Genomic DNA, 22,155 nt, shown 5'->3' with positions numbered 1-22,155 from the left:
TGAGGAAAACAAGGCCTGGCCAGAAGGGAAGCAAACTCTCCCGCCAATGAAGCTTGGCTCTTAGGACCATCTTTGCGATGTTTTTGTTGGTCAGCTGATGTATACAGAAAGAATTAAGACGCGCACTATGTTCCTGTCAGCTGATTCACAATAGAGTGGCCACGGTTGGGTGTCAGTTCTCTCTGCTTCTGTTACAGAGCACACCGGTTTTGGCCTGTGTGTAGGAGGAAGAGGCAGGGCCTCAGAACTCAGAGGCCGCCTGTCTGCGCGCGCTGTCTGGGCTGCCTGCCTCCTCGGCTTCAGTTTCCCTGCCCACTGAATGAGTTAATCTGCTACTGTTCCACCTAATGTGCCAGTGCAACATTAGTTGTTTTGTTTTCCTTTTTCTGCACTAAGAATCAAACCCAGGGGCCTGTGTTTACTAGGCTACTCTCCACCCCTGATCTAGAACCCCAGCTCCTGTGCGTTTTTTCTTATTACAATTTTTTTGGCCTCCTTTTGGCTGAAAGTGCTGAGCACATATGGGGTCGGTTAGAAAGAACAAATAAAATTCTAATGAAAATGCGCAGGCCAGATGGCTAGGTAACCCTGCTTCCAAGGCTTGCGACAAGATGCTGTGCCTGGCTGCGTCAGGCTTCTGAACTGTGCCTGTTGGCTTTTCACTCCCAGTAACACTCCTGACACAAACAAGAGACAAGCTCGTTCCCTCCTGGATTGTTCGCTTAGATAAACCCAAGAGCAAGAGGCAAGGACCTGTGGCCACCACCACATGTGTCACAGACAGACAGACTAAAGCTTAAGTGAGAGATATGGTTTGCTCCAAGTCACAAAACACTGATTCATCTCAGTTGTTATTTTCCTAAGGAAACTCCCAGAGTTCCCCAGCACCGTTCATCCCCAATACCTAATCATGTCACTGCTGGGACTACCTCACAGCCCGCACCACATGAGACTTCCTCAGAACAGGCAGTGGTGCGGGATACAGAGAGGCCCATTGGGGGAATCAGGACCTTGGAGCTGAGTCCCCAGACATGCTCCCTGTACCTGTGAGACCTTGTCAGGTCTGGAAACTCTAAAGTTCCTCTTTTACAAACCTACTGGGCTCAACAGAAGATCTGGGGAGACAAAGCCTATCTAAGCAAAGGTAGTACCTAAGCCTGTCAACTTCTCAGTCAGTACCTAAGTTGGCTAGGATCTTAGTACCTACATTGGCTAGGTTCTTAGTCAGTACCTAAACTTGCCAGGTTCCCAGTCAGTACCTAAGCTTGCCAGGTTCTCAGTCAGTACCTAAGCTTGCCAGGTTCTCAGTCAGTACCTAAGCTTGCTAGGTTTTCAGTCAGTATCTAAGCTCGCCAGGTTCTCAGTTAGTACCTAAGCCTGCTAGGTTCTCAGTCAGTACCTTAGCCTGCTAGGTTCTCAGTCAGTACCTAAGCTTGATAGATCTTAGTACCTATGCCTCCTTGGTGCTCAGCTTCAGTCCTTACTATGGCTCTCCTTAAAAAGGTCACTCAAACTATCTCTGATTATTTTAAATAAAGCTTATTTTCATTAAAGAGTATTACTTCCTGAAACAAACACACAGAGAATAAGTATCTATGGAATATGCATAGTTGTGCCTAAGTGCACAAACAAGTATATGTATGTGAAGAAAACACCAGCTAATTGTCCCACTAAAGAAAACCACCCTGGCAATTAGGCATACCCCCCCACCCCCGTTATCCCCCTTGGCAATGGGGCCCAAACGTTCACAGCCTTCCACTCTTGTTGTTAAGACTAAACTGCAATTATAATTCTAATGACAAATGCTACCTGGGAGAGACTCCACTCCAGAACATCTTCTATAATTATAGGATCATTGCTTAAATTAGGACTGACGACCCCGACACCTGTCTTTACTGCTCAGCTCTCTCCAGATGCCTCTGTGCATTTCTGTGTTATTAGAGCAGCTAAGTCGACAGGGCGGTCTCTAGCTGACCAGTCAGTGACAAAAGAGAGCCCCGTGGAGCAAGCTGATGCCCCCACACTTCACATGGGGTTTGTAATTTTTATTTCACTCCAACAGTTTTCCAATTACAGGTTGCATGGTGTCATACTTCCTAAGACTAGTGTGATCTGAGAAGCCCTTACACAAAATCCTTTCCTCCACTGGTGGGGACAGGCGCCTCCTCACACCTTGGAGGCTTTACCTTAAGGGCAATGGGCAGAATTCAAAGGATGATGGGAGTCTGGGGAAAATAGAAGGGAACAGAGACCCCACCTCTGTCTTCCCTTCTCCATTCGGGCCCCCCACTTTCTCTTCTCTCTGTAATCAGTTTCCTCTGCCTCCCCTGAGTTCCTGCCTCTCCCAGGATATTCGTTTGTGGTCCATTCAACCTGAAGTTCCTGTGGCTTCCTTCCTCCAGTCACTTTAACAAACATGGCATCTTCTCTATTGCAAAATCGTTGAGGAATCTAGCTGCCAAGACCCTCTCACTTGGCAGATCTTATGCATAGTGTTCTGCCTGCATGTGCACCTGCAGGCCAAAAGAGGGCGCCAGATACATCACAGATGGTTATGAGCCACCATGTGGTTACTGGGAATTGAACTCAGGACCTTTGGAAGAGCAGGAGGTCACTTGGTAGATCTTAAGTCAGTTACGTCTGAGTGATGCCCACACACTCAGACCCAGGAGAGTTGAGTACAGCAAGCAGAGCTGAAGCACGTCCCGAGGCATCTTCACTCTGCTGGTCCTTGTAACCAATACGCTTCTCCAAGGAAAGGGCTCAGCCAGGGTGGGTGCCCCAGGGATGTCCAGAACAATCCCTCTGCAGATTCACATACTCAAACAACGCCAGCGTACAAGACACGCCCACACCCACGGGTGCAGCAGTGGCACAGGCGCTAGAGGAGTAACCAACGGATTTTTTTTTCTCTTTATAATGTAATACCCACTTCACAGGAGGAAACACATGAACACATGTCTAGTGCTGCTAACCTGCCCAAAACCTACGGTTGGGGAGCACATAGTCTCTAAGGATAAACACACTATCTACTATTTTGCTAAATGAAAATAGTATTTAACTGCCCTCTAAACTCACATCTGTATATCATAAGGATTAGTGCAGCTTCAGACCTCATCAGAGAAGTTTCCTTGTGGTGCATGGGGGTTGACACAGAAATTCACAACTGGACTAAGTGCAGAAAACACTTAGATGTCCCTGGGGTGCCAATTAGGAATGGACATCCCGCCCCCAAGGCTCAGGAATCATTACAGAAGAGGGAGCAGAGAGACGGTAAGAGCCAGAGGTCTGGAAGGACGAGGATGAAACAGTGTCCTCTGTACATGACAGGACAAACCACTGCACTCAAGGATGCCTGCTTAAGACCCATGCAAGATCAAACCAGTCAGCAACATTCCCCCAGTCAGCAACATTCCCGGATAGAGGAGGAAAGGGCTCCTGAGTCCCTCCCCCTAGCTGAGGGCGATTGCCAGTTGATGGACAGTGGGGACAGAAGGAGAGTGTGGCTTTAAGGGTGTGGCTTCTGGTAGGTCCCACACTGATGAGTATTCGGGCATCATAAACACAGTGAGTTATAAAAAGAAAAAAAAAATAGGACTTGGGGTTGGAAGGGAGTCTAGGGTGGCCCTGGGAGGGGTTAGGGAAGGAGTGAGGGTGAATATAAGCACAATATATTTGTATACATACGAAATTCTTAAGAATAAAAACATTGTATTTTTTATAGGACTCGATCGCTTGTCAGGTTTTTCTACCTTGTATCAAGTTGATGGCTGGAGCTAGCCATCATAGTCAGCCTCTCACTAAGGAAGCACTCTGTCTACAATGTCAACAGTGACAAAGCCAGAGCTTCCACTTCTCGTAGGCAACTGTTGCCAAGTCTCTCTGCTAGTCTCTCAACTACCAGCTGCATGGGCCTGCTATGAATTCGGATACAGTCATCCTCCTGCTCTAATGAGGAAGGATGGCTCCTCCCCTGAGGTCTTCTAGCCTCACAAATGAGCATCTCAGCAGAGGAAGAAAGAATGCAATTAAGAGCCGGGAGATGATTGAAGCCACAGGTGACTACAGTGAGGCGGTGCTGAGCCCAGTGTGCCCGAGATGCTCGAAGCCACAGGTGCCTACAGTGAGACAGTACTGAGCCCAGTGTGCCCGAGATGCTCGAAGCCACAGGTGCCTACAGTGAGACAGTACTGAGCCCAGTGTGCCCGAGATGCTCGAAGCCACAGGTGCCTACATTGAGGTGACACCGAGCCCAGTGTGCCTGAGCTGTCCAGCCACATACAAGCAGGCAGCTGAGTGCCCAGTGGGAAACTGCACGGAAGTAGCATAGTCTATGCTAAAATGACCAGTGTGAAGGCTGTGGAACTCTGTACACTGGGGACAGTTGTGGAAAACAGTTCAGGAAATGACAGGAGTACAGGGGTCTGGGCTGGGTGGAACGTGGGAAGATCTGGTGGGCAGGGATGAGCAGAAGCGCTGCAGAGCACGCCTGGAGGCGGGTCACAGTCTTTGCAGGCGTGCTGGGCGTTCAGGAGCCTTTAACGCTCTCTTCTCATCATTAGACAGGATCCCCCGCATCAGACGGCTACATTAGCTGGTCACTGGCATGCGGGTAGCCCGCAAGATCCAGTAAAAGGACCTGACCAGCGCATGCCCATGACCCCATCCCCACGGGGCAGCTCTCTGGTTGGGAGCTGGCTGCTAGCTGAGTAATGCCACAGTTAAACTGTGCTTCAGGTTGCTTCAGACTGTAATTCAGAGCTCAGGGTCAAGCTGTGGCTTCAACCCTCTGCGTGTGTTTCCGTGGCTCCTGCTGTTGGCGTTGCCATGTTACTCCTGTCTGTCGGTTGCTATGATACTCACAGGGTTTCTCCCTCAGCCCCAGATTCTGAATTGAACCGTTGCTGTATTTCTCAGGCAGGCATAGCATAAGGCAGGAGGAACACACATACTTTACACTACACATGCACGCATGCACGCGCTCACATACACACACACACACACACACACACACACACACACACACACACACCTGGCCAGCTTTCCTCCCCAGCCCCAGCGGGCCCCAGACATCATCTTAAAAACTACCAACCAGCAAAGAGGCATTACTTTTCATATATCTGAGATAGCTACATGGTTCTCTTACATCCTGAAAGCAGGAGAGAGAGCAGGAGAGCCACCACACTCCCCAGGCTCTGGCCCACGGTGTTACACACAGGTCATGACTTAGAGCAATGCACTAGGAATGCGCTTTCGAGATGGGGGAGGTTTGGCACTTACAAACAGTGCGCCTGACCTGGACCTCACAGCCCGTATGACCCAGGCACTGCCTCCCATTCGGCAGACAGACCTGTGCATCTAGCCTTGCTGAACAGGTATGTCTCTGGGGCCAGGTGCACAGCAGCCTCCATCCTCAGGACAGGACGGCGCCTCCCCACTGGCTACATCCAAGGAAGCCTATGGCCCCTTGCTGGCACCTTGTCACAACTGAGCAGTCCCATTGAAAGGCAGGAGGCTAGTTAGGAAGGCTTGCTCTGCCTCCAGCATCACGACCCTGCTAGTGTGTCGTCTGTGGGAAATGGGGATAAACCTAGTCTGAAGACTCCCTGAGGGTGGCCAAACATGGAGACCTTGGATGACAAAATTAAATATGACAGGAGTGCACAAAGCTACCTGTGCACAGTGACACAGCAGGAAACCCAGGAAGAAAATCGTTAGGCTTCACGTGGGCCAGCAGAGCCCGGAGAGACTCAATTGACACCCAGGAACCGCAGTGCCACGTGAAACACCCAGCGTAACCAGCGTGGAGAGACAGCCTTAGCACCTGCAGACGCTGTTCTCACTCCGTGGCCATTTCCCCAGCGCCTCCCCACCCTCCTGTCTGTCTCCGGAGCCAACGTGTATTCTACATGTCGATACCATGCAAGTGTTAGTGTGGTCAGAGTCATTTGAAAAAGCAAAGTCATTTGCTTTTTTTCTTTACTTCAGTTTTTTAAGAGCCATCATTGATCTCTTGTCAGTTTAACAAAATTTAGTAAAAATGAAATTATCAAAATATTGATTTTTCTTCCCAGGAAAAAAAAAGCCAAGGTTATCAGAAGCCCCTAAGCCATCTAATCTGATCACTTCACAGACAGGACTACAGCACCCTCTTAGAGACGCTCAGTTTAAAACAATGACGTGACACAGCTGGACTCCTTGGCCTCTTTTACCCTGGACAAAACGAGTACAAGAACACTGCATAAAAGGGAGGCCCCTGCCCCAGGGGCTTGGAAGGGTGGCTCGGAAGGGTGGCACGTGGTAGCAGAACGTCATCTGTGAAGCTCAGGTGACTGCAGACACCGCCAGGCATGGCAGGTGCCCTCCAGACAAGCCAGGGCGCAGTGACTGCTGAAGCCACAGAGCCACTGGCAGGACAGCTGGGCTTCTCGATGTCACCGCCCGTTCCTGGATATGCTGGCATACACATTCTGGGAGCCCTGGGAGGGCTTCAAAGTGTGGCTCAAGCCCCGACACTAAAAACGCCCACTTTTTCTTGAAGTCCCTGTGTGTGCCAGCTTCTTAGGTGTCAAGCATTGCTCTGTGGTCTGTCACTTTAGTAGATACTTTTAAAAGTAGTATTTGATTTTTTTTTTCATACACTATATATCATCATATTCTTCCCCTCCCCCAGCTGTCCCCAGCTCCTCCCCCAGCTGCCCCAGCCCCTCCCCCAACTGCCCCCAGCCCCTCCCACAGCTGCCCCAGCCCCTCCCACAGCTGCCCCCAGCCCCTCCCACAGCTGCCCCCAGCCCCTCCCACAGCTGCTCCCAGCTCCTCCCACAGCTGCCCCCAGCCCCTTCCACAGCTGCTCCCAGCTCCTCCCACAGCTGCTCCCAGCTCCTCCCACAGCTGCTCCCAGCCCCTCCCACAGCTGCTCCCAGCCCCTCCCACAGCTGCTCCCAGCTCCTCCCACAGCTGCTCCCAGCTCCTCCCACAGCTGCTCCCAGCTCCTCCCACCTTACTACCCTCCCAGCATCATCTTTTCTCTACTAGAAAAAGGAAAAAAAAAAAAAGCAAAAAGCAAGACAGACAAGCTAAGAACATTAATAAGACAAAAATTACCAAAACTTAAAGCAAAAAACATGGACTACATTTTGTGTTGGCCGACTATTTCTGGGCATGAGGCCTGGAGCGTGGCTGAAATGCCCAGTGGCACTCCAACTGGAGAAAACTGATTTTCACTCTCCCAGCCAGCATGTATAGCAAATAACTTCTTGGTTAGGCTATAGAGTGTTTGTTTTCTTCCTTAACCACTGTATGGAATACTCTAGAAGCCGCTACCACTCTGCCCTGTCTCTGACCTTCATGGTACTCTGCCTGTGGCTGGAAGCTCTGGCCTGCGGCCTGGAGAAGCCCAGGGTTCTGGGTTGCTCGGATGCTAATGAGAGAAAAACCATGTCCACTTGAGTCAAGTTGCAAGAACCCTAGAGTTGCCGAGAGTGAGAGATAAAAGAGGCTTTTTAAGTCATAAAACATTCTACCAATAAGAAACGAAAGCCTGGAAACAGGAAGTAACATGTCCGAGAAAAGGAACCGCACAGAAAAGCCACGAGCAGACTTTCAGGCCTGTGAACATCACAGGGCCTGGAGATGAGGTAATCCCCGCCCCCAGCAACCCAAGAGCAAAGGGAGAAAATAGATGGCTGCGTCTCGCTCCCACAGAATCACTGCCTGCGTAATCAGATGAGCTTCCTCGGCTAAATGCTTTCCAGCTCATTATTTTGCTTAAAAATGATTAAAAGGTTCAGAAATAATTACCTATTTTAATTTCCAAAATGGATTTCACTGCAATAGGCTCAGTATTAACAACACACACACACACAGACTGAACTCTATGAAACAGACTGACTGCAAGTAACCTTTCAATTAGAAACAGATGCCAGGGGCCCTCAGGTTAAGTGTTCCATCTCAGATGGCCTGGTCACAGTGCAGCCAGCCTCAGGGCTATAATCAAGAAAGGCACTCTTTATAATAAAAAGAAAGCTGGTCTTTCCTTCTATTGTGGCTTCATTTTGTAGTGTTAACTTCCCTTGGGATGCTATCGAGGGCATCCTGGGACCCCTACTTGACCTGTATAACCTGCTCAGGACTCTGTATAATCCATGGAGAGCCCCCCCACCTCTGTGTATGTCTGTGTGTCTGTATGTCTGGTGTGTGTCTGTATGTCTCTGTGTATGTGTGTTTGTATGAGTGTGTCTGTATGTGTTTGTGTATGTGCGTCTGTATGTCTCTGTGTGTGTCTGCTTATCTCTATGTGTGTGTGTGTCTGTATGTCTGTGTGTGTCTGTATGTCTCTGTGTATGTGTGTCTGTCTGTCTGTATGTGTGTGTATCTGTATATGTGTATGTGTGTGTATCTGTATGTGTGTGTGTATGTGTTTTTTTGTTTGTTCATTTTGTTTTATTCTAGCTTGTGTTAATTTGGCTCTTCCTTTTCCTAAGGTAGAAAGAAGGTATAGAGTTGGAAGAGTGGCTGGAGAGGCTCAGGGAGAAGAGGAGGGAGTGAAAACCATAATCAGAGTGTATTGTATGAAAAAATACTTTCAATTAGAAAAAAGGAAAAAAAGAGGGGGAAAGTGGAGGCAGAAGGACCAAGAGTTCAAGGCTAGCCTCAGCTACATAGTGAGGTCCAGCCTCAGCTAGGTTACATGAAACCTTGTCTCACATGAACAAAACAAAACCAAAGCTTGGCGTGAGAAATAGACCTTTCTGTGGTACACTGAGTATTCAAGCAAAGTGTTTCGACCCCACGGTCCACATGTCCACTTGGGAGGCTCCTCCACTTTCAGTAGCTTGCACCAGCGTCCACTCCTCAGCCAGTTTACCCCCTCAAACAAAGCTGAGACATCTTAGGCCCACGGTGTCTGTGTAGGCTCCAGAGCCTCCACATCTCCGGTTTAACAAGCACTTTTGGATATGGATTCTCTAGGATGACAGCTAATATTTAACTGCCATCACTCACACATGATTGGGGAACAGGAAGTTTCATCAGTCCATAGCCACTTCTCTGGCATGTTAACATATTGTTCCATCAAAGCCTCTGATGCTGAGTGGAGTGTGCTGGATGACACAAACCCATTGCCTGCGGTCTATGGGCCCAGTAGAGGCACATATTAGTCTCAGAAGCACAAGAGTTCCCATCCTTACAGATCCCGGTGTGAGCACTGTCCTCCCAGGCCCTGGTGTGAGCACTGTCCTCACAGACCCCAGTGTGAGCACCATCCTCCCAGGCCCCAGTGTGAGCACCATCCTCCCAGGCCCCGGTGTGAGCGCCATCCTCACAGACCCCAGTGTGAGCACCATCCTCCCAGGCTCCGGTGTGAGCACCATCCTCCCAGGCTCCGGTGTGAGCACAACATAGAGCAAGGATCCATGCACTGTGTTCGCGACTCAAGCTCAGGCAAAGTACTCTACTGCTTTTCCCTTTTTCTCCATCTTGAGAACTTGCCTGTCCCCATCACCATCCAGATTAACTGCACCATTGAAGGCAAATGCTGACACTTACTAAAATACTTACCATATTTTTCGTACTATAAGGCGCATCTGACCATAAGAGACACCCAGTTTTTAGAGCAGAAAAACAGTAAAAACAGCAATCAGACCATAAGGCGCACCCTAATTCACCCCCACATACACACACACATTTGGGGGGAAAGTGTGTCTTATTGTCTGAAAAATACGGTATTCCCTAGATATTGCTATAGCTTTTCAACTCTGCTCACATTAATTATTATGAGAATTGTTACTGTTTTTCCTTGTGCTCTGGACAAAGCTGTAGGGGTGAATGATCTGCCATTTCTGGTTTCATGAATTTTACATAGCTGGAGTTTCTCCAAGTCTGTCTGTCTTGCAGTATAACAGAGACCGTGTGGCCAGCTTCAGCACTGAGTGGCTGGGAGAGCAGAGTGAAGTACTGCACTACCTCACATGTATACGCACAGCCACACGGTATCCAAAGGCAACAACATCTATTCTGGCCAACAGAAAGCAAAAAGGGGGCAGGGCAAAGATCATAAGCCACACAACATCCGGATGAGCAGCAGTTGGGCTGTGAGGTAATTATTCTGCCAGATGGCTGCTGTAGACCCAATTCTGGACAAAGCTCCCGTGAGCACTTGGGCTCCTATTGCAGACCCCCATATGCCTGCTACATCAAAGCTTTACGCCTCCTCATTCCTGGGTCAGAGTCAGGTCCCTGGGACACCCTCATGGCCCTCAAACCTCTTCTGCACTAACGGTGTCCCTCTGACGTGGTTGGATGCACAGCGCCCTTTCCTCCTCTCACCATGGGGTTTGAATATGCTTTCCACATCTGTCATGTCAAAAGTCCTTGTGAACTTTCCCCAAGGGCCTGCCCCAGCCCCAGCGCCATCCCTTAGCCAGGTTTCCTGTGACACAGACAGTCACAGATCTTTATGGGCACCTGACAAAGTGGGAACAAGAGGCAAGAATGAACCAGACATGAGGATGGTTTGTTGGAGAACAGAGGATGGGTCCTGAGATGGCTGGGGGAGGGGTGTTAGTCACATCTGCAAATGGCAGTTGCATGCATGATGTGAAGCAAGATACTAATCAGCTAGATTTGTGTGAAATTGTATTTGACTCAACACTCCTGGGGTGGATTGAAGGAAGCCCTGGAATACGGAGGGAATGCAGGTGAGATTTCATGCCAGAAGGCAAGTGAGAGAATAAAGGGGTCCCGGCTTGGTGTCCCCAGAAGCGCAGATGTGAATTACATTTAGTGGGAGAAATGTCACCTTGACAGATAAGATGGGATAGGAGCGTATGATGGTGACACTGACTGTCACCTTAGGGTCTACAGTCAAGCCCAGGGTTAACTGAGGGGGAAGTACCCCCTCACTGAGGGCCCCACTATCCCTAGACTAGATCTCCTGAGCTGGGCGCCACCACTCATCATACGCTGCTGCCTGACTGTGGATACAATGTGACCTGCTGCCTGACTGTGGATACAATGTGACAAGCTGCCTCAAGCTCCCTTAGCCCTGACTTACCCTGACAGGGTGGACTGTGTCTCCTCAAACTGTGAGGCAAAATAAGCCTTTCTCTCTTGAGTTGCTCTCTTAAAGCATTTCGCTGCAGCAAGAAGAAGAGAAACTATATAAAATGGAAAGAAACTTCTAGAATAATCCCAAGGTTCCTTTTTTGGTGTGTGTCTTCTTGAGCTACAGTTCTCGAGGGAGGGAACAAGGTCAGGGTGTTGGGGAGGGTGGGATGGAAGTTTGTCCTGTGTGGAACCAGCCAGGTGACTCTCAAACGATTGCTCATGGTCTGAATGGCCACTAGGCAAGGAACAGAGCCTCTCAGTGTATCTCTGAGGGAAACAGAAGGTCACTTTTCACCCTGAGATCACTGGTAGTGGAGTGACTACACAAGAGTCTTACCTCCTGTCCAACAGGATAGGCTGCAGCTGCCATGGCTGCCAAGCACTTTAGAATGGAGCTCTTGTGACCAAGGTGCTCAGCTTTTCCTACCAGGAGAGGAACCATTGATTTAGCCACCCTTCTGTGACCAGATGTGGAAGAGATCTGCCCCCATACCGGGAAACTGACTGGCCAGGACCCAGCCTCTACTTCTGAAACTAACCACGAGGAGATAACAAGCATCCACAGGCTCAGGGCTCAGTGCCCCACCTCAGAGACAAGCCGCTGCCTGTGACCAGCTAAACCCTGGTGATCCCCAGGATACCGGCAGAAGTCTCACAGAAGCAGGGAGGCACTCACACGTGTTCACTGGTTCTCTATACAGCTAGTGGGAAAGGCTCTGCAGACAAGTCATGGCAAGAGGGGCTAGGAACTGCTAGCCTTTTCTGGATGCTCCACTGTCCAGGAGCCTCCTCACAGCGCCCAGTCGTATCACCTCCACCACAGAAAGCCCTGAACCCTTTTCCTCTGGTCGTCTATGGAAGTGTCACAGAGGCTATGAACAACAAAATCCTCAGCTTTCTTCCTGCGTGGCTTGGGGGCGGGTGTGACAGGAGGAGGCTGAGTGGCCCAACCCTCTAGACTAGGGCTGGTTCCCCTGGCAACTGGTCCCCGTCTTGAGGCTGTCTGCGAGTCTATTAAGCTTTGCCTCATTAGAACAAGAAGCTTCTATCTCTGGGAAGTTCTGAGGGGTTCAGGGAGCCACAGAGGTCTTGGCTGAGCCTTGTAGGGATTGCACTCAAAGAAAAACCTCAGGACAAAGATCCTCCCGGAGTCCGTCTCTACAAAGGTTTTAAGGGCTCTGTGCTAAGAACCAGAGGCGGAAACCAAGTATCTATTCCATACTCCGTCGCAACTTCATGGTAACTTCACCGAATTATAATGAACTTGAATTTAAATAGCCACATGGGATTAAGAGCCAGCGTATCGGCTGGCACAGATCTGGATAGAATCTAATATTAGACACGCCAGCACCACTGACAGAGGCTGCTGACATCAGAAAAGACCTTATGGTTTATCCGACAGAATTTTCTCATTTCACAAATAAGAAAATTCAGGCCCAAGCAGAAGTGACTTGCACACACACACACACACACACACACACACACACACACACACACACTGCAGTAAAGATGTCAGGCAGCCCAAGCCCCGGGCTTCTGGGCCTGACCTGATGCCCTTTCTATTTCACAGAAAGTTTCTTGTGCTGATGAAAAAAATAGCTGCAATTTGGTTTAATTTTGGTGTGTGGAATTGATGCAGCTGACGGCAAAGCCTGCCAAGAATCGTGTGCTCCCCCTGCTGAGCACAGTGTCAACCCTGCCCATCAGGTGGGTAAGGACCTCAGCTATCTTTTAAAATAAATAATAGAATACGCTCCAGTTAATCCACAAAAGGGGCTCGGTAAGGACGCCCCAGTAGCTTTTGCAGCCACCATGAGCACCTCACGGCTGGAACTGTTCACTAATGACCCCACCAACACTCAGTGAAGCCTTTCAGGACTGAGGCTGGGCTCCAGCCCCCACCTCTATCCGTGCCTGCAGGGGCCTGGAGAAAGGCTCTAGGAGGGACTGGAGTGGGACACTTGCACTCAGTGACACTCCTTTTGCAGGTAAAGACAAAACCAGCCTGTGCATGCCCCACTGCTTCAGGGCACAGTGTTAAGTGATTTGCACACAGCCAGCCCTAAGCATCCTCAGTGAGACACAGGACCAACCCCCCCCCCCCCCCAGATGCCATGGTGAGGAGAATGCTCAAGTCCCCACATACAATGCCGTATTGTTAGCACCTGTGCACGCCCATACTGACTTCCCCTTTGCCTTCCCGCAGCACTGACCCACAAGAGTGCAAAGACACAGATACCAGGCTCGGCTTGGAACACTGTTTTCATATGACCATGTTTTTATACCAGTATTAAAATACATTTACTAACACTAAGAAAGAAGATGTTACATTTATAAAGTAAAAAAGGAAATTCCATCTTCAGTAACTAAGCAGGTGCTTTCCCTATGAGTTGTCACCTCTGTGTGTGTTTAGAAGCATACATTCAACAGCTTTCACCTCCATGTATGTTTAGAAAAATGCTTGTAGCAATGGCTTTTATTTCTCAGTGAACTCAGAATTTGCTGTTTGTTTCTAAGCTGTTAGACTGAACACAGACCATAATTATCGTCCCATGAGCCTCCTTCTCAGTTTGGATTCAGCTGGGAACCCAAAGAAGTCTCAAGGGCCCTCTGCCTGTGGGCAAGGCACAGCTCACTGGTGGCTCTCTCCTTTCTTCTCAGGGAGTCCTTTACCCTAAACGAATCCTTCACTTGACCACCTGACATCTTAAAATACGCACAGGAGACTCTTCCAGACACTTTGGACGTCACACAACGCCAGACAAACTTGCAGTGATGGTGAGCTGGCATCTTCACCAACACCATGAACACTGAAATGGACTGCAGCTCCTCGCTTTGTAACTGGTACTGTCTACCTCCAGGGGAAGAACTATTGCTGCCACAGTGACACACACCTGTAGTCCCAGTCACCCAGGGGACTGAGGCAAGAGGATCACTTGGGCCCAAGGTCTCAACACCAGCTTGGGCAAGGCAGCAAGACCCACGTCTGTGCTATCACCTTGTGCCTCGGATGACAAAGCAAGCTCAGACCTCACTCACTGTGACTCCGAGTTCAAGCCTCAGTTTGTTCTATGAGCCCAACTCTTATGGTGAAGAGCTAGAGGCAGGAACCAGTCAGGCATGAGGTGTCAGCAAGGGAGACCCAAAGGTGGGGCTGTTGAACTGTGTAGCTGACTTGCTAATGACAGCCCCTGTCCTTTCAGCCATTTGAGAAGCAAACAGCCACACAGCCTACCTTCCCTCCATCTGAACAAACTGCACTTTCTTTGGAATGTGTGCACTTGTATAGGGTCAAATCTGTGCCACATTAAACACCACACTGTGAGTAGAACCTGCCCACGTATGAAACAAATCTTTCTAGTTTTGCTGGTGGCTGAATAAACATCCTGACAAAAACAGCACAGGTGAGGAAGGGGCTTATTTGACTGACAATTACAGGTCAGAGTCCCCCGCTGAGGGGAAATCATGGCAGGAAGTCAAGCAGTTAGTCACACTCAGAGCCAAGAATGGGGAGAGCACAAAGCTGCCCTTGCTTGACCAAGTTCATCCCCCCACTTGCACCCCCACCCGCATCCCTACCCGTACCCCCACCCACACCTCCACCCCACACCCGCACCCCACACTCACACCCCCACAACAATTAACAGCAAAGCCAATCCCCTCTAGACAAGCCCACAACCCAACCTGGTCTAGAGAACTCCTCAGTGGAGGCTGTCTTGTCAGGCAGTTATAGGTATGGCAAAGTGACAAGAAGAATCACCACAGGAATTTATTTCCTAAGAGCCGTATCACCTCCACAAGCCTTCTTAAAAGCGTTTAGAGCTGTCCTGGAGGCTCACAGCCCTTCCTTCCCACTCACCTAAGTACCACTGAGGCAGCATTCTCACTTAGCACTTTTGTGAGTCCTAATAACATGCCAAGGTACCCTCTTTCTGACGAAAGAGATGGCTCGGATGTGCCGAGCATGCTATCTCAAAATGTACACATTTTGGTAAAAAACTATTTTGCTACTGTGGGAAAAAAAGGGGGGGGGAATACCAATTTGAAATGAATTAAAAAGTTAAATATACACAATATTTAAGAATAAGAAAGACAGTTTTTGGATTTTTTAAATGTATAAGCACGTAAGCAATAAAAATAATCAGAAAAAAAAGTGAAATTGAAATTGTTAATATGCCAGAGAAACCAGGAGAAGGGTGAGTCTAGAAGGGCTTCTTCTAGAGGCAAAGTGATATTTTGTGTTTTAAAACTGTTTTCCACACAAAGATCAAAGAGGAGACGGCACACTAATTAGTTACTATGACTAATTAGTTACACCTGACAAAAGGCAACAAAAACAAGGAAGGCAGGATGGCACTGTGGTGAGATATGGAGTCAGCAGCATGGCGTTAGTAGTCAGAAGTAACAAGAAATGAGTGCAGGTGCTTACCTCGTCAGCCCAGGACCCCACACCATAAGACGGCACCACCCACACTGATGGTTAAACCTCCCTGGAAACACCACCCAGAGGCATGCCTCCCAGGTGCTTCTAAAATCCAGTCACATGTCCAGTGAAGACTCTCACAAGTCTACCCCTTGTCGACTGACTGCCCACAGTCGCCTTCAACCATAACGTTCTATCCTGGTACTCCACAGTTCATGGCCACCAGTAATGAGACGTGTTTATTTCCCCTTCTAGAGTCCTCGAACCTTAGCACTTCGAACATTGTTCAAAATCCTAATAATTAAAGCGTCCTTTTCAACATGGCAGTATCTTGACCATGAGCTGCTATATAATGAAAATACACGTTACACGTGTCCAATACACAATGTCACAGAAGGGAGAAGTGGAATGTGGGCACGGCAAGACCAGACCAAAGCAAGAACAAAACCCAACCCAGCAAACAACCCCGCCCCGCAGCTCCCTTCCCGCATCTCAGGCGTTGGTGGAATCGTTCAGTTTCCAACGGCACAGGCTAAGACCAGGCCCTTCGATTTGGTGCCTGAAGCACAGAACTCTGGAGCCACTGCTCCTCTGTGCCTGTAGCTTTCCTCAGAAGGTGCCACATACCCCTAGCATCTCCGACATCCTGGTGCCTGCCCTGCAGCTTGGGCTTCACCTTACCATTTCTCGTGGCCTCTCTGAAACTCCACCCAGGGACGCTGCCTGGCCTCAGCCACTTAGTATGAGTCTCCACGCCCTCAGCCACGTGGTCTGGTCTCCATGCCCTCAGCCACACGGTATGGGTCTCCATGCCCTCTCAAGCTTGAATTCTGCATGTCTTCAAGGTCGGCACCAGGTAGTCAACCCAGCTGAATTCTGCTGCCAGTCTGCGGGGTAGTCTGGCACTTTCTACCACAGCTGCATTAGCCTTTGTGCACCTTGCTGGTTGGACCTGGGAAAAAACTTTCTAAGGTGCTTGTTTTCCAGCAGGGACTCGCTTTCCAGAGGAATCCTCAATTCAAGCTTTCTTAGTTTAGTTCCCTGTTTTTTTTTGGTTTTGTTTTTTTATTTTGGTTTGGTTTTTTGGTATGTGTGTGTGTGTGTGTGTGTGTTTAAAATACCCTAAAAAGAAACTTAATAGGCCATGTGGTGGTGGTGCACACCCTTAATTCCATCACTCAGAATGGTAGAGGCAGAGGCAAGCAGATCTCTGTCAGTTCAAAGCCAGCCTGGTCTACAGAGTGAGTTCCAGGGCAGGCAAAGCTACACAGAGAAATCTGTCTTGAAAAACAGAGTGGGGGTGGGGTGGGGGGGCACGGGGCAGATAGACTTAAAGGAGAAAGGATTTATCTAGGCTCAGAGTCCCAGACAGACACAGTCCCTATGACAAGGGAGGCATGGCAGCAGGAATAGGAAGCTGTTCGGTCACACTTCACCCACACTGAGGAAGCCAAGGCCTGACAACAGTCTCAAGCCCCTCCCCCAGGGGCCTGCTTCACCTCCTAAAGCCTTTCCCAGCCGCCATGAGTGCTGCCAGCTAGACACCAAATGCTCAAACACATGTGCCTATATAGGCATATCTCAACACAGGGTCTCGCCTTTCAAATAAACTTACAGTTTTACAAGTTGGCCATGTTAACAGACAGGGTCTTGCCTTCAAGACAGCTCTCCTATGGTCTCTGTGCAAAGCGGGAGGTTTCTCCTCAATTGCACTGGCAGCTCTAACAGCTGTACTGTGTCGGCACCTCCCTAGACAGCTACTTGAAATCCGCGTGCGCACACACACACATACACACACACACACACACACACACACACACACACACACACACACACACACACACACACCCCTACTACACATTCTTCAAGCCTTTCTGCTTTGAATTGTCATCACAGACTTCGACAAATTCATTGACCAAAAACTATTCCACAGCCTGGATGTCATATCTTGAGATTTCTTAACACTAAGCAATTTAGCTTATTACTTTTGAATTCAGACTCCGTCAGTTTCTCAGAACGTAGGCAGACCTCAGCCAGGCAGTGTTGGAATAGGACACTACGGCCTCAGACTTAGTTCCCAGCACAGTCCCTGTTCCCCTCTGGAACCCCATGATCCTGTCTGCCTTGGCTGTCTGAATTTCTCTTGGCAGACTGGCCTTCCAAACCCTACTAGAGTCAAGCTCCGCATACCACGTCCCAGGTCTTTTCCAAAATGGCTTCCTCAGCTACAAACAAATCCTGAGGTTGACCACAACAACAGCCCCACCTCTCAGTGCCGGATCTCTGCATTAGTTAATTTTCACACTGTGACAAAGTACCGGACAAATGACAAAGAAGGAAAGAGCTTATTTGGGCTCACAGTTTGAGTGTACAGCCCACTTCAGCAGGAAAGGTTTGGTGGCTGGAATATGAGACAGCAGGGCGCACCGCACCCAGTCAGGAGGCCCAAAAAGATGGACACTGGAGCTCAGTGGCTTCTTCCTTGTCCCTTCTGGTTAGCCCACAGCCTAAGCCCGTGAGGTGGTGTTCCCCACGTTCAGCGTGGATACACCCTCCTCTCTAGCCACCCTCACATGCTCAAAGGTGTGCATCTCCTGGGTAATTCCAACTCCCATCAAGTTGGCAGTGAAGATGACCCGCCATGATTACTGCATCGTTGGCCCTGAAGGAGTGGCTTTCCTCTGCAATAGGCTAATGCTGCGTCACACATCTGGAGTCCTTTCCTCTGCAATAGGCTAATGCTGCGTCACACATCTGGAGTCCTAGGGCACCTAAGGCAAGAGGACCACTTGCATCTAGGAATTCACAGCCAGCCTGGGCAACATAACAAGATCCCTAAAAGAAAAAGGGGGAGCAGGAAAGCAGTCTATCTATAATTCTAGATGAGACAGAAGTGCAAGACTAAAATTTTTTAAAATACACATCTTTTTTACTTTCTTGCCAAAGCTAGACTAAGCTAAATTTAAACACGCCAGCCTACCATCCATAATGACACAAAGACACTCTGCTCTGTAATCTTTCTTGCCAATTTGGTCACTTTTCCCTGTTTGGTTTGCAGTGACACATGAAGAACTGCAGCCAATGTCTTCTGAGGGTCTCTAGTGAGTGGCTGTCCCTGCCTCCTGAAAACCTTTCCTTTGCTTTCCTGCAGTTGTCATAAAACACAGAGAAGAAAATGCCCACACGTCCCACGCGATGGCCCCTTCCTGCCTGCGCCCTGTGCCACGAGAGCTTCGACATGGAAGCTCCTCCTTCAACTCTGAGATCACAGCCGGGCTCTGGGAAGCTTACATTGCCACAGAGAAGGCAACACTCCCACCATCCACGCTGAAGCTACAGCTGAAGGATGTCAGGCCGGCTGCACTTCCTCCTACACCAACACTAAGCATCTGATGCAGCTGACCACACAGAGGACATTTTAGGAGTTTGCTGGAGCTAGTCCGTAGTTCTTGGAACAAAAGCAAACAGAAAGGGTGCCAACCCCTTTTACACATCTTCCTTTACAAATGGGAATATATACATTTTTTTCCCTTGGGAAGAGTCCTCAAGTATAAGCTCTCTCTCTTCTAGGCCCATAAATCTACAGGAAAATGCCAGTCCTCTGTGGTATACCTCGGGGCCACTGACCACAGTGTGACGACACTGCAGCTTTCTCTGTCTCTGAAAGGTGCCTAATACCTTCCTCTAACAAACGGTATTCTCTCACTGGAAAAAAAAAATAGTAAAAGCCACTCGGCCCACCTCTGCGCCAGCTGCTCTCTTCCCCCCTCAGAGCAAAGCTTAACAGCGGTCACTGCTGCTCCGTCCACACTCTGGTCTACACCCTCTGCAGTCTGGCTTTAGCATTGTCCACTGAACCGGTTCTTGCCAGTGCATCCAACCTTAACCATGCTCCATCTCGAGAAAGAGAGCTGGGAAGACGGCACCAGCCCATCTGGTCCTGGGACTCCTGAGACAGAGGACCAACCACTCTGCTCCAAGCAACCAGTTATAACCACCTTCCCCACAGCTGACACCCCCGAGCTGGGAGGAGGAGCCAGGAAGAGAAACTTTGGGGTCTTTAAGCCATTTGCTGGAAGATGCCCAGCATATGGTGGAGGATGGAAACAGCTTCTTCTAGCGGCTGGGTGCTGGCAAGGAGGGAGGTGTCACTCATCCCCAAACCATAAGCAACATGTGTTGTGCGCTCTGGCTGCCTTTGAACGGGGACGGTAAACCCTCAGGACTCAGGGCAGAGGGAAGCCCTCCCTCCACAAGCCCCTCTTGTTTCACACACTGGCCAGAATAACTAGCTCCAAACAGGGATCCAGCACCAGCTACAGCAGAGCCATGCCCCTACCTCCTCCACACCCCACATGCCTGGGACCCCCAAAGACAGACCATCTCTCAGTCAAGTCATAGGCTGACAACGATAAGCTTGGGAAATCTTTCAGTCAAGTGCTGGGGGTTTTGCAAATGACAGCAACCCAGGCACATCCCTGTAGGAAAGAAATGACGGGCTCCCCGCCTGCAGAAGCAGATTCTCCCAGGCTAACACACCTCCCTCTCTTTTACATTTCACTCATTCCCTGCCCCCACTATAAATGCATACGGAAGGTCCATTCCGTATAAGTTTCTCAACTTGAATGTTAATGAAATGGTGAAGCATTGTTGAACCCTGCCCTCGAGAAAGTTACTAGAGAAAATAAGTGCCAACTTGTGTCTCCTGTAGGTATCGTGGGAACGGTTCAGGAAAGTACAAAGTGCCAAAACGTCAAGTCCAAACTCCAAACTAGGTAGAAGGTAGAGTCAGCCGTGGGTGTTAGCTAGCAAAGACTCTGCACGTGCAGCACGGAAGGCGAGCGGCGCTCTGCTGGGACGTCTTCCCAGACAGCGTTTCCGGATCTACTTAGGTTTGGAATTCTCGTGTCCACCTCTTGTGTGTCTCTGCTTCATTAGTTGTTGTGACCCTTGCTGTGTCACACACTGTCACCTGTGTTTACCATCCTGAAGGAAACCAAGACGTTCCCCGACCTGTGAGGCAGACTGAAGAGATTCCAACGTGAAGCCTCTGAGGAGGCTTGAGAGAAGAGGTCAAGGAAGGCTTGACCCCTGCTGGGACACTGCCATACACAGCCCGGCACAGAGGTTCTGCACAGGTGGAGGTGGGGATGGGCCGTGCATTGTGGCCAGTTGAACTCCCACAGGACATGCATGAAAGCCACCGTGACTAGAGTTTAACAAAACTTCAGACTCAGTTAACAGGAGCCACATGTTTACAGAAAGCAAAGCCCTCTAGCGCATGGCTGGTTTCCTTATCACAATCTTGTGTCTACATTATCCACTCCTAAGTCTTCGACAGGCATTTCAATTATTTTTTTTAACATTATTAAAAGAATGAAGACCACTATGAAAAGTTTAGAAGGCATAGGAAAGCTGTTGTTTTTAAGATTCATTTATTTTATTTTATATGTACGAGCATTTTGCTTGCACGCCTGTAGCTATGTACACTATGTGTGTGCCTGATGCCCACAGAAGCCAGAAGGGGGCATTGAATCCCCTGCCATTGGAGTTACAAATGGTTGTGAGTCACTAGGCTGGTGCTGGGAACCAAACCAAGACCTCTGCAAGGGCAGCAAGAGCTCTAAACCCCTGAGCCATTTCTCTAGCCCCACAAAGTTGATTTGCAAAATCATATACATTTTATGAGCACTGTCAATATTTCGGTATACTTATTTCCATCAAATGTGCTTAGCTTCATAGCTATGTGAAATTAATATGTTCTTCAATACAAGCTCTGGTAGAAATCACAAATAAACTGGGTTATAAAACCCTGTCTGTAATAACCACGTAATAGACTCAGTTTTAAAAGATTAAACTCGATGGGAGAAAATTGGTCAAGTGGACATGAGCCAGTAAAGCTCACTTCCTGTTTCTCTTTCCAGTGGCCCAGAAGCTGCACACGTGAGCCCATAGGAAATGCGGGGCTAGTTTTGACTGTCGACTTGATACCCTGGGGACGATTCATCTCATCAGCAGTGAGCTCGTCGGCAGAGCATTTCCTTGACTGCTGGTTGCCACAGGAGTGCTTAGCCTACTATGGGCAGCACTATTCCTTGACAGGTCAGTCTGGGCTGCGTAGGAAAGCTAATGAGCAAGCCAGGAGAAGCAATCCAGTAAGCTGTGTTCCTCTGTGCTCTCTGCTTCAGTGCCTGTCTCCAGGTTCCTGCCTTGGCTTCCTCTGACGATGAAGTACAAAAGTAAACTTTTCCTCGCCAAGTTGCTTTTGGCCGATGTTTTATCACAGCCATATAAAGCAAACTAGGACAGTTAACTATCACTTCAGATATAAACAGATCTGATTGACCATTCGCCTGAGGCTGGGTAAACACACACACACACACACACACACACACGCACGCACGCACGCACGCACGCACGCACGCACGCACACATATGATGTTAACAATGCTTTCGTGGCAAGTCATGCAATTACCATCTTTTCAAAGGTTTTCCCCTTTGCATTTTTGGTCAGAGCTAAAAAATAAATAAATAAAAGGCACTGGCTTACCTGATTAAGAAATTGTGTAGTCCGACATCAAAATACCTGTTTAAAAGAGACAAAACAGGCCTATGAATAAAACATT

At 49.1% G+C, this 22,155-nt stretch overlaps 1 protein-coding gene across 2 annotated transcripts in view; it reads right to left on the bottom strand.

The window, feature by feature from the left end:
• Positions 1-22,155, bottom strand: part of HHAT (hedgehog acyltransferase) — a 252,165-nt gene that overhangs the window by 99,217 nt on the left and 130,793 nt on the right. For both annotated transcript variants that reach the window (XM_084794948.1, XM_084794947.1), the window contains exon 9: positions 22,080-22,115. In XM_084794948.1, coding sequence (XP_084651074.1) covers positions 22,080-22,115 — 36 coding nt within the window. The remainder of the gene's footprint in view (positions 1-22,079; positions 22,116-22,155) is intronic.

Source organism: Acomys minous, assembly GCF_964271855.1.
Source record: "Acomys minous genome assembly, chromosome: 1".
Classification (NCBI taxonomy): domain Eukaryota; kingdom Metazoa; phylum Chordata; class Mammalia; order Rodentia; family Muridae; genus Acomys; species Acomys minous.
Note: the sequence above shows the minus strand (reverse complement) of the source record. Positions and strands in the feature narration are given on the sequence as shown.